Source organism: Heliangelus exortis, chromosome 17 (genome assembly GCF_036169615.1).
Source record: "Heliangelus exortis chromosome 17, bHelExo1.hap1, whole genome shotgun sequence".
Taxonomy (NCBI): Eukaryota; Metazoa; Chordata; class Aves; order Apodiformes; family Trochilidae; genus Heliangelus; species Heliangelus exortis.
The window spans coordinates 8,572,703-8,589,325 of record NC_092438.1 but is presented as its reverse complement, the minus strand read 5'-3'; the positions used below and the strand labels follow the sequence as shown (position 1 = coordinate 8,589,325).

The window sequence follows — 16,623 nt, the reverse complement described above, 5'->3', positions numbered from 1 at the left end:
GCCCCTCAAATGGCAAGCAGCAGGCCAGCAATCTCTTTCACTGCTCTGACAATATCCAGAAAAAAAATTCTACTCATAAATACGAAAAGAAGTTGCTCCAGCTTCTCCCCTCTGCACACAGAGGGCTTTAGAAATGAAATCAGATAGTGTAGCAGGGAGCATAAGGCATGAGTATAGAGAGCACTTCCCTGGAAGTTTGCAATGTTCATTAGGATTAGATTGATCCAGTAATTCCTGAGGCTGCTATCAGTTTGCAAACGGCTTAAGAAATCTGCTCATTTTCTAGTCACTCCACTATAGTGAAGATGTCAACTTGTCAGAGTAATGAGCTGTATCATCACTGTAAAAAACAAACCATAACACAAAACCAGAACCATAAGGATAAGATTTTTAAAAAATCCAAAGCAACCACATAGTTTATACAGCAAACAATCTTGCTCCTGTGGGAATGTTTGATTTTCATCATTCAGGGAAAGATTCCCTACAAACAACACATAGCCAGCCTGGTTTTAGTATAGGTCTGCTTTTATTTCCATATTCAGCTCTGTGAGGGAGACATCCTTTCACAATCTGAAAGGAGGAGGATATAGCCCACTGTAGTGCTGCTTCAGCACACTAAAACACATCATACGAAAAATGGCTCTGCTGCCTTTTCCCCAAACAAAATGAACATCTGTCCATGCACCTGGGACATAGAAAGAGTCCTGAAACAGAAACATTGCGTGGGTGCGTAAGAGAGAGGTGCACTGATGAACCTCACCTCGCTGGCAGAAGTACCAAAAAAACCACCAGTTGGTAAGTACTGCACAGGAGCTGGGAAGTAAATACTGGTAGTAGTGGATTGAAAAAGAAAAAAAAACAACAAACCAACCAAACCCCAAAAAAAAAAACAAAACAAGGGGAATAAAAATTTAAAAGCAGCGCCTTGCCAGTATCTCACCGCAGCAGGCAGCAAGACTTCAAGGCACTACAATGTGTCAGAATGGAGAAAACCTGATGCATCCACCCTTCCAGAGTGCAAGAATATGGACTAAAAATTCCAAAGATGATGTAGGCTTTCTGAAAGTGAGCGAACTTCTTTTCAGCACAAGATATGGTGGTGCTGCAGAAAAGGAAAAGAGGTGAGTTAGTTCCTGTGTTTTATACGAACAGCTCAACCTTACCACAGATGCTGGCTGTAAAAGACTACAAAAGCATGTTGTGCACCTCTTTCTAAACTGATGTGTGTTTAAAGGCAGGTACCAGGAGTTTGTTCCAAAAAGTAAAACTTCCATTTACCACTAAATAAAATTCCTTTATTGAGAAAACTGTTAAGAATCTACAACTCAATGTGTTAAAAAGTTGATCCTGACTCCGCAGTGGATTTGATTCCTGTGGCAAGACAGGACAGAGAGTATTCTGCTCAGGACAGCTCAGAAATCTGACCTGTGATTTTCAGAAAAGCTTCTGCTTATCCCCATGAGCCACAGAGAACACTTAAACCAACTCAGCAAATACTCCATTCACTCCTCCAAAGAAACTTAACTTTCTCAAGCAAATTATTGAATCTATAGCAAAAGCCAACAGGAGTTTCTCTCTGCAGAGAGGTATGCAATCTTACCACAGTTTTATTAATTACTCTGGTTCTGCAAGGGTAATAATTTCTTCATTGATAAAAAATTCAACAGTCTCCTCCTCCCAGTCATCAACATTGCTGTCCAGCTCATCTGTGTCTACCCCTGAAATGGAGAAAATATTAACACTGAATGAATCAAACAAGGCAGCAAGGGAAAGATTTTGTTCTCTTGGCACAGTCTTTAAAACCAGCACTGAAATAAAAAGTATTTAGTGCTTTAAATTGTAACAAGGACATACTAAATTCATTAAATGACAAACAAGCATTCCTGTCTCCCACAACAGGATTTTCAGGTTAAATGCAATGTTTAAACCTCTTCCCAGTCTTATCCCAAGGTCAAACCAACGCTTGCCTTGAAGTGTAAAGAGGAGAGAGAAAACACAGATACAAAAATCTGGCAGCCAGAAATATTTGCACTTCCTCCCATGAGAAAAAGACGAGATAAACTGTGGTTCAGGATTAAAAGTATAAATAACCTGCAGAGAACAAGGGATTAGCTTTGGAAGGGAATGGAGGGAGAGAAGTGGATGAGCCCTCAGAAGAGGGTAGTTATTTTGGAAGGAGCAGCAGTTATTTAGCAGCAAAGTCTTTACAGCTCCCATGTGGGGCTCACCTCCTCGAAGCTCTAAGCGCTCGTTCCTCTGCTCCATGTATAACTCTTGTGCCATCTTGCGGTACTTCCTGAACTCTTCCATCATTGTCCTCCTCCTTTCCACCAACTCCTGCAGAGCCAGGAAGAGGTCGTTAAACTTCCCCAGTAACTCAAATCCACATGGGATTAATTTGTTAGCAAGAAACTTTATTTTTTCCCCATAAACATAGTTACTACTGATTCAGAAAGAAATAAGATCCTTATCTTACATAATCAAAAAGCTTTTTGGTGAGGTTTGTGGTTTGTTGGTTTTTTAATTCAAAGAACTTTAATTATTTTCAAGACTGGCTAATATAGCAAGTTACCAAGAACCCCCAAATTTTACCATCTTTGCTCAGTGAGGTATCACCAGTCACTCTCCAGATTAACCTGAGAGTTGAGCAGCATCTGTCTGAACCACCTGTTGGAACTAACTCTGAATATGCAGAGTTAGAACATGCAAATTAGAGATTTGTTATAAAAGAAATTTAATTTACATGTCACTATTACAAAATAACTAGGGACAGATTACAAGATTTTCATCTACATTTTTATATTCCAAAAGTGTCTTGCCTTTGAAGCTTTGGACTGGCTCAGGCGATCCTTCTGCTCAAATATCTTGGAGTACTTCTTCAGGTCCTTTTTAATTTGCTGTAAAACAGGGAACTAGGATGTCAGACTGGCTATCAAAACCACCACGTTCTGTCAAAACTCCTTCAGTAAGTCTAAGCAGGCTTCACATTTCTGACAAACATCTCTCTTCTAGGCAATTCCCCTTTGCTAACTTTTTGTTCATTCTTCCTGGCTTACAGATTATTTAAATGCTTTTGTACACATGCAGTTAAAGAAGAACAGAGAGTTAAATTAATTTTTTTATTCTTTATACTATTTCACTGTGAGAACAACTGGTCACCATTTCTCTTGTGTGCTTAGAGAACAGTTGGTATCTACAGTCACTACCAGAAGTGAGGTCTCACACAGCAATACAGTGGGGGACAAAAGATGATTTTGTAACAGTTCAAGCCTCATCTTCAAGAAAAGCAAGTAAACCAAAAGTGCCAACACACCAAATCAATGTCAACAGAAAGTCAGTGGAATACACTACCTTTATCTGATCCTCACTGAGCAAGGTAGCTGGTCGTGGTCTCCAGAGGAGCTGACAGAACCTGTCTTTGTTGTTTTTCTGAAGCAGACGGCCTTGGAAGGTCCATAACCAATATGCATTGTCCACCTGGAGGAGCAGTGCACCATCTCAGTCAAGATAAGCTACAAATCAACACTCTGGTCCTCACTCTTGACTCAGGGTCTTTTTTTTGTTTTTTTTTAGAAAATCAGCACCATTCAACAACAAAACCAGGGTGCTTTATTTAGTGTCTTCTTTGCACACATCAAAGTCCTCAGCAAAATATTCGTTCTGCTGAAGCTTTGTAAGTTCTGGAGGATCCCAACAGTTTAAAAATAAATCAGCCCTTCTATAATATTCTTAAGTCTTATTAGATTCTAGGAGAGATTTATAATGCAGTGGTTGGAACCATGCTATAGTAATGACAGGTGTAGTAAAATCCTGCTATTCTGAGAAGATCACAAGGAGATAAAGTTTTAAACTGATAAAGACAATTAAAATTCTGAAAAAGGACGTCCAGTTTAGATTCATAAACTGCCCTTCCAGACAGATTTTGGACAACTGGTGAAACTCATGGCCCAAATAAATATTGATGTTCAGAAATTAACATAAAACTATGGTGCAGGTTTTAAACTGGATGATGAGTGACAGGTCTCCACTATATCTTCCTAACCACTATCCCTTTTCAATACTTCTGGAAGGGAAAGAAAAAAACTAAAAAAAAAAAAACAAAGGAAAAGCACTGGTACCTTGTGGCTCCACCAAGACACAGAAGTCACAATGTATCTGCCTGTAGGATCCCACTCCACATCTGAAGCTGTATAATGTTCAGCAATGTTCATCATGGTGCAGTCAGATGTATCAACAAATGCTAAGGCACCGTTCATGCTGTAAAGACAAAACAATAGAGATTGGTTTGCACACTTGTACAGCCTGTTTGCTTACAAGCATTTCACAAGCTGCATCTTTACAACTCCTCAATGCAACCAAGAGACAGGCTCATTCCAGTCTCTGTGGCTAGAAAGCAACACCATGAATAAAAATGAAAATCCAAGAGAATTACACTTTTGTTTCTGTGTTCAATGTCCCTTAGTCCATTTTATTTTTGTTCTTAAAAGTCACAGTGAAAACTCAGTGTAGAAAAGTTACAGCCCAAAATTAACCATATGCTTAGACAATTAAGTAGTTAAGCCAACACAGAAAAAATAGAATTGGTTGTCTGAAAGCATATAAAGGCAAATGCAACTCAACTGGTTAACAAAAATAATTTTCACTTGCTCTGACATGAAACTTTCTTGGTAACTCTCTTACAGAACAGCTCTGTCATTAAGAGCTATTGCCCATGAGAAGGCACAAGGCTATGACAACAATAAATGCAACAAAAGCACCAACATGCATATTCAGTAACCTGTGCAATTCTCACCTTCTGAGGCCAGCCAAGACTACAAACTGTCCTTGAGGACTCCAGAATATCGTGTTTGCCTGCTGCTTGTCAAATGTTTCTGGAAAGAAACAAGACAAATTCAGAAAAATCTCTCTATCTATTGCCATCACTTAAGTTACAAGCAGTCAGCTCCACCCATTCCTGAAGACTGCAACTGAACTCAGCAAGTCCTGCAACAGTCCTTGTCTCTACACTCCTAGAGACAAAACCCAGTAGCACCAAAACATCCAAAGCTAGCAGAGGAAGGGAGGATATCAGAAGACCTAAGTTGGGAATAAATTTTTATCTAAAGTGAGCCAAGCCTGTACTATCACCTTGCATGCACCCAAAGCCACAAAATTATTTGGGCTTGTAGGCCTTTTATTCCCAGATCCTGGACTGATTAAAAGTGAAAACAATTTAGTTGCCACCAAACATACATTTCTAGAACACAATGTCAGGCATAGCACCTATTGTCACACTATCCACCACAAACACCCACAATTTTGAGTTTGCTGCATCAGCTGCAGTGCCAAATGCTTAGTATTTGCACCTTGTTTTTTTTCAGTCACTTACTTATGAGATCTATTTTTCCATTGTTTTTAACATGGTAAAAGGAAACAGAAATTCGTGGAGCTTCTCCATGCAACACAGCAAATTTGCTTCCATTGGGCTCCCAAGCAAAGGCTATGATGCTTTCTGTAAAAAACAGAGAGGTCAAAACTCTGTCAAAAGATGAAACAAAGCTTGGATTTCAAGCAGTTACAAGGAAAACCAAGACACTGAAGAAAGGGAACCCATCCGTTAACTGACTTTGCCATACAAATAATCTTTTAAAACACAGGTTAAGGCAAATGTAGACAAACAATATCTTATCTTCTATGCAATATTATCCTATTATCAGTTCTACCTCTTTTATTATGACCTGCTTTTCAGTTTTGTAAGCTTTCAAATCAGTCACAAGTATGAAGAACAAGAAAAGTTTTGATTTCTGAATTTTACATGAGCTACTCTGCAACGTGAAGATTGTAGCTCCAGTAAGAAGAGTTAACTTCTTAATTACATCACAAGCTGACAGGTATTTTTAAGAAAAAACACAAGCATCTACTCAAAAAAGTAGAGGATCAAAAGGAAGTAAATACTTGGCATTACCTTTCATTTCCACCACATCCACTGGCACCTGTTTCTCTCTCATTCGGAATATTTCAAAGTTGGTCACTACTCCCTAGAAAGGCCAAGATCAGCTCATTAAGCAGCACAGAAACAGCAGAGCAAGTAATTTTATTGCTAGGACAACTACACAATTAGTCTATCAGGATGCAGGATGAGAAATGGAGTCTTTAATTTAATGTATTTAATGACAACATATTCAATACAGCACACCTCATGACCAAACACATTCTAAATATTTCTGTTCTGATAGAGAGCAACTGAAGAATTGTACAAAATAATTTGGTTCTTTTCAGACAGTTATGGAGTTTAATTAAGACAGATAAACATATAGCACATTGTGCATCATGGACTGTTCAGCAACTACTTAACTGTGAGCATGAAAAGAGTTGAGGCACATAGCCCTGACCCAAGCCCAAGATGCCACCAAAGTCAAAGCAAATCTTGGATGCAAGCATTACATTCATTTTGCTCTCCACATGCCTCAAATTCAAATGGGAAAATAGCTTTAACATTATCTGCCTTACACTGTCTATAATAAAACAGAGTACTCTAAGAAAATGAGGTGTCAGCGTGAGACAGAACCAAACTTTATTAATTTAATCAGAACCCACATACCTGTGTGCCTTTGGGAGTCCTGTCTACCTTCACACACAGGTAATCACCATTCTTCTGCCAGTGTAGTTTACAATCTACCACATTGAACAAATTCCGAACACGAATTTCTTGTCTAGAAGGCAGCTGCATCAAAGTTACTCTTGCTGGGATGTCTTTGTCCTCAGGCACCCAGAAAGCAATTATGTTACCACCTGGAGACCATGAGAAGTCTCTACAGGAAGAAAGTTCAAAACACACCATAATTAATTTTTAGTTAAAGACACTACAAGTAGAAACTGTTTTCATCATTGGAGCTAAACGTTTTGGACAAGTATCAACTTTCAATAAGGACAGGTACAGATGAGCAACTGAGGACAATAACCTTCACATCATACCAAAACAGACTTATAACCTGGTATTTAAACTTCCTGTATGACCAATGTTAATAAAACAGAACATGACACTAAGGAGTAGAGGTTACACTCAGTGTAACCAAAGATTTGAAACAGTCTGCTTAAACCACTGAGCAAAATAACCCTATTAGATTACACTGGAGAGAATCCTCTTGCACCTGGGTACACTTAATTTTCTTGTTATTTCACAGTACCTTAAAAATACTTCTACTGATCAGTGTCTAGTGTGCAGACACACACAAAGACAACAGGGAGCATACTAAATACATTGGTTTAAGTCAGTTAAGAGATACTCCCTAGAAAAGTGTGCTCCAGTTTGGTTTTATAGACAAGAAACAGGACTCCCAAACTAGACCCTGGATTAAACTACCAGAAAGAGGATTTTAAACTATACAGCTGCAATAAATGCAGGATTTTTCATCCCTTTTTACTGCTTTGTCTATTTTGACCACTTCAGCATATGAGGCAGTTAGCTGTAGTCAAGTCTATAGATTACTTTCACCATAACAAAGCTCCAGACATAAAGACCCCAGCTAAAGAGATCAGTTGGCTTTCTAAAGGAATAGACTCACCTTATCCCATTGATTTTCAAGCTTTTTTTGTCCAACAAACCCATAGACTATAAAAGAAAGTTGTGAATTTTCAAGTTAGTAACAGTCTTGTGTGTACACACACCTTCTGCTCTTATTATTAGATCACAAAACTAGGAAACTGTGTACAATTCAGAGATCCTGTATCCATGTTTTTTATCATGAAAGTATCTCTACAAATACAACAAAAATTGCTGTACAGAATTCTTGAGCACAGCAGCCTGAATGACAAGGAAAAGCAAAACAGGCTACACTAGGCTGCAAGCTATAGTATATTTTAAGTACTTAGGGATGCAACTGCTACTCAGAGCTGGGATGCATCACACAACCTTGATCCTACCAAATCTTTTGGGTATTATGTTATATTAAGCTGTCTCGTGCTTCTGGAAGTGTGGTGTGAGATTTACTGTCAGACTGAGCTACAATTTTTACCTAGGGAAGAGCAAGACAGCAACAAATGAATTTCTCCCCTTCTCAGCTCACCTCTAGAGTGTATTACTAAAATACACCTTTTAAAATAGAGACCATAGTTAAAACTGACATTGTAATGCAGTGTTACACAAAAAAAGCAAGAACTTACAGGTGTTTCATAGATGCTGAGGGTATCTGAAGTCATTCGGGCAAAGAATTTACCATCATGACTCCATCTAAGCAAATAAAAAGGAAAAAAAAGAGACTTATATAGGTACTGCCTTTTTAATTAAACTAAGCCTGGGACTACTTGTTCTCTCTACACTAATTCTGCTTCTCAACCTACTTAAAAATAGGCCAGTGAGCTGAGTTTTCACAGAGGAATCCTCTCTTCTTTTGCCCAGTTAGAATATCCCAGATGGCCTGAGGGCCATCCTGTGTGTCCATCAAAGGGCTGAAGGTCACTAAATACCTACAAAAGAAATAATAAATTTCACTACTGAAACTTCACCTGAGACATCAGTACAAGCAAGCTTTCATCCAAGTGGTATTTAAATACAATGCACTTTCAAACATCAGTTTCTCTAGTGAGGTTTTTTTTGAAGGAAAAACAACAGCATGATAAAGAAAGCTTCCAAACTCACCAAATACACTGTTACCTAATATAGTTTTGCCAAGAGAACATCATCTGTTTGAAACCAAATACAAACCCATTGACCTTAGCCAACCTGAACTACAGGTATGCTAGATCTCTTCATTTAAGGATAAAAAAAAAATCTCTTTAAGAGAAAACTTAATTGCTTCCAAGATGCATCTCAGTCCTGAAAGAGTTTTAGCCATCTACAAAGAGCTCTTTAACATTAAGTAAAGCTTAAGGAATTAATTTCAGTACTACAGATTTGGAGACTGCTACTCAGTGGAAACTTTTCAGAGAACTAGAAATATACTGCTACAGACATCACATCCAACTAGAAAGGAAAAAATATAATCTTTGCACTTGGGATAATAACAGCTTCAAGGAAATTATTCCAGATTATGCTAAGCATCTTCCCTGAAGTTAGAATGTAAGGGACCTAAAGGAGATCATCTGGTCCAAATATCCAAAGTTGAATAAATGTAAGGCAGTTTCATTCATTCTAAGAAAAGTTTATGCATAAAAAGCACTACTTCCACAGGCAAAGGAGGAATGGAAGACCCCAGCAACATGAGATTTGAAAGAACAGCAGCCACGATGCAAGTGCTTTGTCCTTTTGACAAAATGAACATCCAGACCAGTGCCATACTCCATACCTTTCACAGGGTGAGAAGTCAATGAGCTGCACTCCTTGGTGACTAAACCTTTGAATCTGCTTGAACTTCTCTCCACCCCAGAGGGCGATGCCTCTCTGGTGGAAGGTGGCCAAGTAGGTTCCCTTCGGGGACCAACGCACGTAGGTTTCTGTCCATCGCTGGATTTAAAAAAACAGACACAAAGGGTTAATTTTATGCTGCACTCCTAAAGGGGAAAGAATTAATGAAGATCACATTTTGTAAATCCATTTACTAAAGGGAAGATCTCCAAATCAGAAATACCTTGGAGTACCTGCTGGGTTTAATTTCATGCACATAGTGTGCAGTACTTACTCTTCAACTGGAAAACTGTCAGTTGAGTTCTTTTCAACTTACTGATCATCTGTTAACAATTAAACCCACCCAGGTTTCCTTGTTGTTATCTCAGAAGTATGGGTACATATTTCAAGTTTCTTAAAAATACAACTATTAACCTTCAGCTAAATTAGAGAGGTATCAGCAATACAGAGCACAGCCAGTGACCATGGTGATGAGCAAAATTACTCATCATACCAGAGCCAACTTCTTCCTACTGTAATGCATAAGGGTTACTAAAAAAAAAAAAAAAAAAAAAAAATTCTTCTGGTTAACAACAGTTCTCAGCAAGTCAATTGCCTGCAGCAGACAGGCACACTAATTCTGCCTTTTATATGCTGTTACCAAACCAGCTATTCCTCTTTAGCAGCTCTGTGGTCAGCAAAATGTGATCAGAAGCAGCATACTTAAGCCTGTACTCAGCTCTAATGAATAGCACTCCTCAAACTCTTGACTTTGCATTTTCAGGTCTTTCTGAATCACCTGTAATATACAGATGAAGGCAACTAATAGGCATCACAAAGAGTTATAAAAAACAACAAAAAACAAAAAACCACCACAGACTAACTCCAACTTTGTTTTACCTAAGCAGCTATGCCTAATTCTAAAGGATGTAATTTCACCACTCGCCTCTTCGAAAGGAAGAAGTATTTCAGCAACAGGGGAAAAAAAAATAACTTTTTTATAAAAATGAAAAACCTGCAATGTCATAAAATGAATGAGACTGACAGTGTATCTGCAATGTACAGCACTTCCAGAACACTCACTGCTCTGTCCTCAATTTGCACAGGTTCCTTGATATCGTTCCAAAAAATGGAGGTGCGGTCTCCTGACTCGAAGATCACACTGTACTGATCCCTACAATCAGGATCTTCCAACCAGTAGCGGAGATTCCCCTAAAAAAACAGAAGCAAAAAGATTATTACTGAATCAGAGGCTAAGACAACAAGCTCTCCAAATTTTCATCTGCCTGGCAGGTGGAAGCTGGTCTTGCACAGAGAATGCAACTTTGGAGTCATCAGTTTTTCAAGAGAAATTCAGTAATTCAAACTACTGGTTACTGGAAGCTAAGAGAACAGGATCATAAGAAGGCAGACCTTCAAGGTGGCTTGTGATGTTCAACACTTTTTGCCTAAAATCATTTAAGCCTTTTCAGTGTTTGTGGGTTTTTTTATTTTAAAATGCATCCCTTCTTCCACAGGTTTACAAAGGTAGTGGTAACAAACACAGAAGCTTGCCTCAAACATTTAAAAATATATGAAGATGCTTCCAAAATTCTATTTTCAAATGACTTGTGCAAAATCATTACTTAAGAGTAAGTTTTACCCTATGTGGAACTACTAAGCAGAACAACTAAGTTCTTCCTGTCCCTTCATGATAGGGAAAACAAAAGAACAGGAGCACATGATCACTACTGCTACTTATGATGAACTTATGCTGCACTCTAAACACGTGGCTTCTATTTACATGCAATCAAGTAGTAATTTTACCATATGCTGAATATTCTTTCCCCTATATCAAAAAATCCTTACCAAATCCTTAAATGGCTGCTTCTCAGGAATTTCCCATTCATCACTGATTGTCATGTACCTGGAAGAGCAATATATGGGTTACAGGCTATGTAGGAACTTAATGAAAATCCCAGAATCTGCAGATACAGTAATATCTACAGATATCTACAGTGACAGTTGGACTCACTTATCAAAGTCTGTGAAAAGGTTGACTCGGAAAGTGTGCTGCTTATCCAGTTTGTACCCATCTGCATTCTTCACAGCATCCACTGCATGGGATGGAGACATGTACTCCAGAAAGATGTACCTACAGTGACAAAGGACAAAAATAAGAAGTCATTGTTGACTATCTAACAGGCTCATAATAAAAAAAATTAAAGGGGGATAAACTAAGAACTCAGTACCAAACATCTACAATATAACTTCTTGTCTTGTCCCTAATCAATTAGTGTCAAAAGCAATTAATCTCTATTTTGGCCACAGGCACACATACACTTTTTTAGCTGCATGGGCCTGACCTGCATTAGACTGTTTCCATAATTAATTCCCCCATACACTGTAGCTTAATGAGCTATTTACCTTCTCAGCTCCCTCTGGAACTTCACTTGTGACTGAGACTAAACATAAGAATTGCACAGACTAAGGCTGAAGAAAGCAATGAGCATGACTATGAGGTCACTATAAAACTGGCCATAAAATATTGACACTAATAATATTGACACTAATGATCAAGGGTAAGTCAGAGCAGTGTTTCCATCCTACTTCCAGTAGGAGTTATCATCACTTACCCTTTTGTTTTCCCATCTGCTTCTGGATAAAATTCATTGATAATTTTACCAAACTTGGAAAATATTTTGTGGATGACATTCTTCAGTTTCTCAAGTCTGTCTGGTCCAACCTGGGGAGCATTATCCACGACAATTACTGAGTCAATTCCATCTGCTTCCTGTGGCTGATCTTTCAGTATATCACCAAGTAATTCTGCAAAAACAAAAAGCATACAAGAAACTACAGCACCAGCCTGCATCATTGAGGAGGAAGGTTGAAAGATTAAAAGATAAGTGATAGTAAGGGAAGTTTTCAAATTTCAGGAAAATGACTCAAGCATCATTTAAAAAGCAATGCAGTGAGTGAACCCTCTGTTGAAGAAATAACTGAATACACAACACTCCCAAAGACTTTCTTGCTAAGAGGCATGATTACAGTTTCATGACAACATCAAGCAGTTGATTCAAAGTCTCTCTAAGAAGTACCTTACATTGAGGACATCAACACTTGGACTATTAACACTGTTTCAGGAGCTGGAACTGGCTAACAAAATCCTCAGAACTGCCAATAGAGCATACAGCTAGAAGATTTACTGCTCAGGCTCTGACTCAAAATTGAGCAGGCTCAGGCCTTGCTCAAATTTAACTGGGTGACTTCGATAAAGAGTACCATGTACCTCCCACCCACATCACCAGACTTGAAGCATAATTCCAAACCATCTGCCATGCTGGGAGCTCTGCATGTCTTCCAATTATTATAATTATGTTTGAGAACTCAGGCTCTGCCTAAACCTTTAATTAAGCACAAAAACGAAGGTCTAAGAGAAGACACTGAAAGTAACATTTAAACTTGCTGCAAGTGAACACAAGCACACACCTTTCCATACTCTGGATATTCCTCAACCACTTTTCCTATATCATCTTACAAACTTTGAGAGTACTTGCTAGTGAGATGGTTTGGTCAGTCCCTGAACTACCAGCTTCCAGCTTCTTTCTACTGGGAAGTTACTTACAATGTGGAAATTTCTGCTATACAGAAGGGGGAAGAACATTCAGAAGGACTGTAACACTGCAGCTGGGGGTTGTGTACCACACTGGGATAAAAACAGTTAAAAGGTACAAAGCCCACCTGTAAATGCACAAATTTAGGAACTTCAACAACAAAAGTTCAACAACTTTTCAAAGTAGGCTTCTAGACAGACATTCTGTAGAGTTCTAGACACACCTAACTTCAATCTGTCCCTTGAGTATATTCAATCAGATTCTTTATTCCATATCCACCAAACAAACCCCACTGGTATTGTATGAATTTAAATATAATTCTCAAATTAACCTTATCTAACTACAGAACTGTACTGACCCACAGATCCAGTAAAAGGCAGAAAAATGAAATCTGTGAGTCAATTCTCAATGGTCTGAGCTAAAAGCATTAAAAACAAGGACATGTAAACAATAAAATTTTGAGTCAGATTACATAGAGTATTCAGAGAACAGGAAAAAAATCCAAACACATGTGAAAATATTTAAAATATGAAAACAAATTAAAAAGGATGTTAGATGTGTTGATCTTTTGAGCACAATTTTGCAGAATTTTGCCAGGTCTGGAATTCTAGAAATTATTCTGCCTACAAACAGCGCTGGAAAGATCTCTAGAAATGAAGTAGTATGCTCATTTTTAATTTCAGACTACAAAACCCCCTGGACTTCTGTAACTGTAAGCTTGAACAGCTTATTACTTTACGTATGTAAAATCAAAGCATGTCTGAAAAGGACATTTCCACAGAGGCTTACAAGAGTACACAAAAAAGTAATATTTTGGGCTCTATCAGTCATTTTACCACAACCCCTTCTCAGAAAAGCCTTTGTAGGCCTACAAACAAACCCAAGAAATGCATATTTAGATTCACGTGCAAGAATACAACACAGTTTTGATTCACCACAGGCTAACAGATTAAAGACAAAAACCTACATTGTTCCATTTCTCTACCTTAAATTCAAAATTGTGAACAAAGGAACCTTCAAAGGGTAAGAAGCTGGTTTAGCCAGCTCTTATTCCACCCACAAGAGAAGAGGGGTGTGGTGGGTACACAGCTATCTTCAGCTGGCAGTATTTTAAGGACCACTATCATTATCTGAAACAAAGCTTCATTGCACCTAGGTGGTTATCTGGCACATCCCTTCTCCTGCTTGAACTCTGATCAGCTGTTCTGCCATGCCACACCATTCTGGAAAAAAAAAAAAAAGTTGAAGTAATGCATCTGGGATGGTCCAAACCTAAAGCTCAGGCTCAGAGCTGTTCCTGAAGATGTAATATTACCATAAACACTGAAACAGCCCTGGCTCAGTGACACTGACAGTCTGCCTTTCCCCTTGGAGAGGCAGGAGAATAAGGAGGTTAAGAAGTAACACACAGATGGAAAGCCAGACCAACAAGAGTGACTAAACTTCAGTACTGTAATTCAGCTACTAACACTGCATTATTCATACAGCTGAGAAGTTAAGCAAATGAATCCTTAACAGTGAAAGAGGTGAGGATGAAAACTATGCCTACTTTCTCAATATAATCTTCCTAGATGTAGACAGATTGTATCACACAAACACTTAAGCAGACAAAAATATTCCAGCTACATAATTGTATATACAATTTTGCCAAAGTCTCTTGAAAGAAACATACAAGTTCAAAGAGCTGTACAGGCTACTAAACTGAGAACAGCAAACACTCTTCTAATCTAAGGTATTTTTTCTGGTGTTTTCTTATGCTAACACAGGACGGGAACACTAGAAGGCACATCCATCATCTGTATTACACCACCAACTGATACAGCTGACTGAACAGATTATCAAATGCTTTAAAAAGCATACTAGGCCTATCAACACATAGGATACCCATAACTAAGACTCTACAACAGCACGTGTGCTAGAACAACTATTGTGAAAAAGAGAATCTTACTATTTGAGAACTGAGATGACTTTTCTAGAAAGAGTGAGCTGGAAAAAATTAAATATTTATTTCTAACTAAGTACTCCCATAATTATAAATCGAATTACACAATGGCTTAGCCCTTTTGAGACAGCCAATATCCAATACTTTTGAAAGAACCTCAACTGCCAGAAAGACTTCTTTCCCTATTTTCTTGTTATGAATTACCCACATAATTTCATGAACACTAACTCTTCTCAAACCCATATTATGTATTTATGATTTCACTGGAAAGAAACAGAACGATGGCACTTAGTTTGTAACCATCCAGCCAATAAGTTAACTGTTTGTAAAAAAAAAAAAAAAAAAAAAAAAGTTGAGTTCAACTCAGGGAGGCAAACGCCAACCACACAAATTGACGATTCCGTTTTGGGAGGGCAGAACACAGATCGGTTCTTGAAGTTTAAAAGCAGTTATAAGCTCAGGATTTAAACGGTACCGTAGGGCGCACACATACACCTGCAGAAACTTCAATGAAGACACCGGGACGGGATGGAGAGGTGTTCCAAGTTTCGAGCATCCCACTGCCAGGCCGGAGAGGCCACCAAGGGAAGACGGGGGAGCTCCAGCTGCCAGGCCCGGGGGGGCTGGGGGAAGCGGAGCGTTTCCCAGCAGTGGACCCGGTTCCCCACGCAAGCACGGCTCGGACCCAGCCACCCCCCGCAATCCCCGGCCCGGCACCAGCCGGCTCGGCCCGGGGCAACCGCGGCCTCCCGAGCCCTCCCGGGCGGCGGGCAGGGCAGGGCCGGGACTCTCCCGCCCCCCCGCGGCCCCTCCCTTCCCCTCACACCGACCGGACCAGGCCCCGGCCCCGGCCCCGAATCCGGCTCCGGCCGCCCTCCCGCCAACGCCGCCGGCCCAGCCCGCACCTTCGTCGCTGATGTCGTCCACGAAGTCTTCGGGGTCGCTGAAGGAAATCTCGTCCTCGGGTTCGGCCGGGACGGCGGGAGCAGATTCCCCGTTCTCCTGCGCCGCGCCGGGCTCTGCCGGCGGCTCGGCCTCCGCCGGTGCCTCGGTCTTGGCCTCCGCCGCTGGCTCGGACTCGGGCTCGGGCTCGGCCCCGTCCGGCGGCTCAGAGCCGGGCTCGGCCTCCGCCTTCTCGGGGCTTTCGCAGCCGGACGGAGGCTGAGGCGAGGGTGGCTGAAGCGCCGGTAGCTGCTGCTCGGGCTCGGCAGCTGCGGGGGCCAACTCAGAGGCGGGCGGCGGCTCAGGGGGCCCCGGCGGCGCCTCGGACTCGCCGACTTCTTCCTGCCCCTTTCCCTCTTCCTTCTTCTCCTCCTCCTCCTCCTCCTCCTGCTGCGGCGGAGGCGGCGGCTCGGCCGGGGCCCCTTCGGTCTGCTCGGGCTCCTCGGGGGGCCCCGGGGCGTCGGGCGTCGCGGCAGCCGCGGGGCTCTCCTCGGTGTCCTGCATGGGGCTCAGCGCTGGAGCAGCGACCGGGAAAGGAGGGGACGGGGAGGGGGGGGAGGGTGAAGGCTCCTACCGCCGGGCCATGTGCGCCAAACCCAGCAGGCCTCGCGCGACGGCGCCTCCTAACTGGGGCGGAGCGGCGGGGGGGAAAGGCGGCTCTGGGGAATCTCGGTACCGCAGCAGCGCCTGCCCATCACCGCCGCTTTCTGACTCCTCCGCTCAGACGCGGCTGGCAGCCCCGTCTCCACCCACCCCTTGCTCGGACAGCGGAGGCTTCCGCTCCTTCTCACCCCTCGGCAGCCGTAGCTCCCCCTGTTTGATGATTTACTATGGTGGAGTCC

The 16,623-nt window shown here is 41.0% G+C and overlaps 1 protein-coding gene across 1 annotated transcript; it reads right to left on the bottom strand.

The window, feature by feature from the left end:
• Positions 1–507: 507 nt before the first annotated feature.
• On the bottom strand, positions 508–16,621 carry EIF3B (eukaryotic translation initiation factor 3 subunit B). The gene is made up of 19 exons (XM_071760871.1): positions 15,745–16,621; positions 11,917–12,109; positions 11,316–11,435; positions 11,150–11,207; positions 10,385–10,513; positions 9,264–9,421; positions 8,320–8,445; positions 8,143–8,209; positions 7,545–7,591; positions 6,581–6,791; positions 5,945–6,017; positions 5,369–5,491; positions 4,793–4,871; positions 4,119–4,257; positions 3,352–3,477; positions 2,820–2,897; positions 2,229–2,337; positions 1,601–1,718; positions 508–1,102 (listed from the first exon to the last, which is right to left on the bottom strand). The coding sequence occupies exons 1-18, from the start codon at positions 16,283–16,285 to the stop codon at positions 1,615–1,617; spliced, it is 2,481 nt and encodes an 826-aa protein (XP_071616972.1). The 5' UTR covers positions 16,286–16,621; the 3' UTR covers positions 508–1,102; positions 1,601–1,614.
• Between the last annotated feature and the right edge of the window lie 2 nt (positions 16,622–16,623).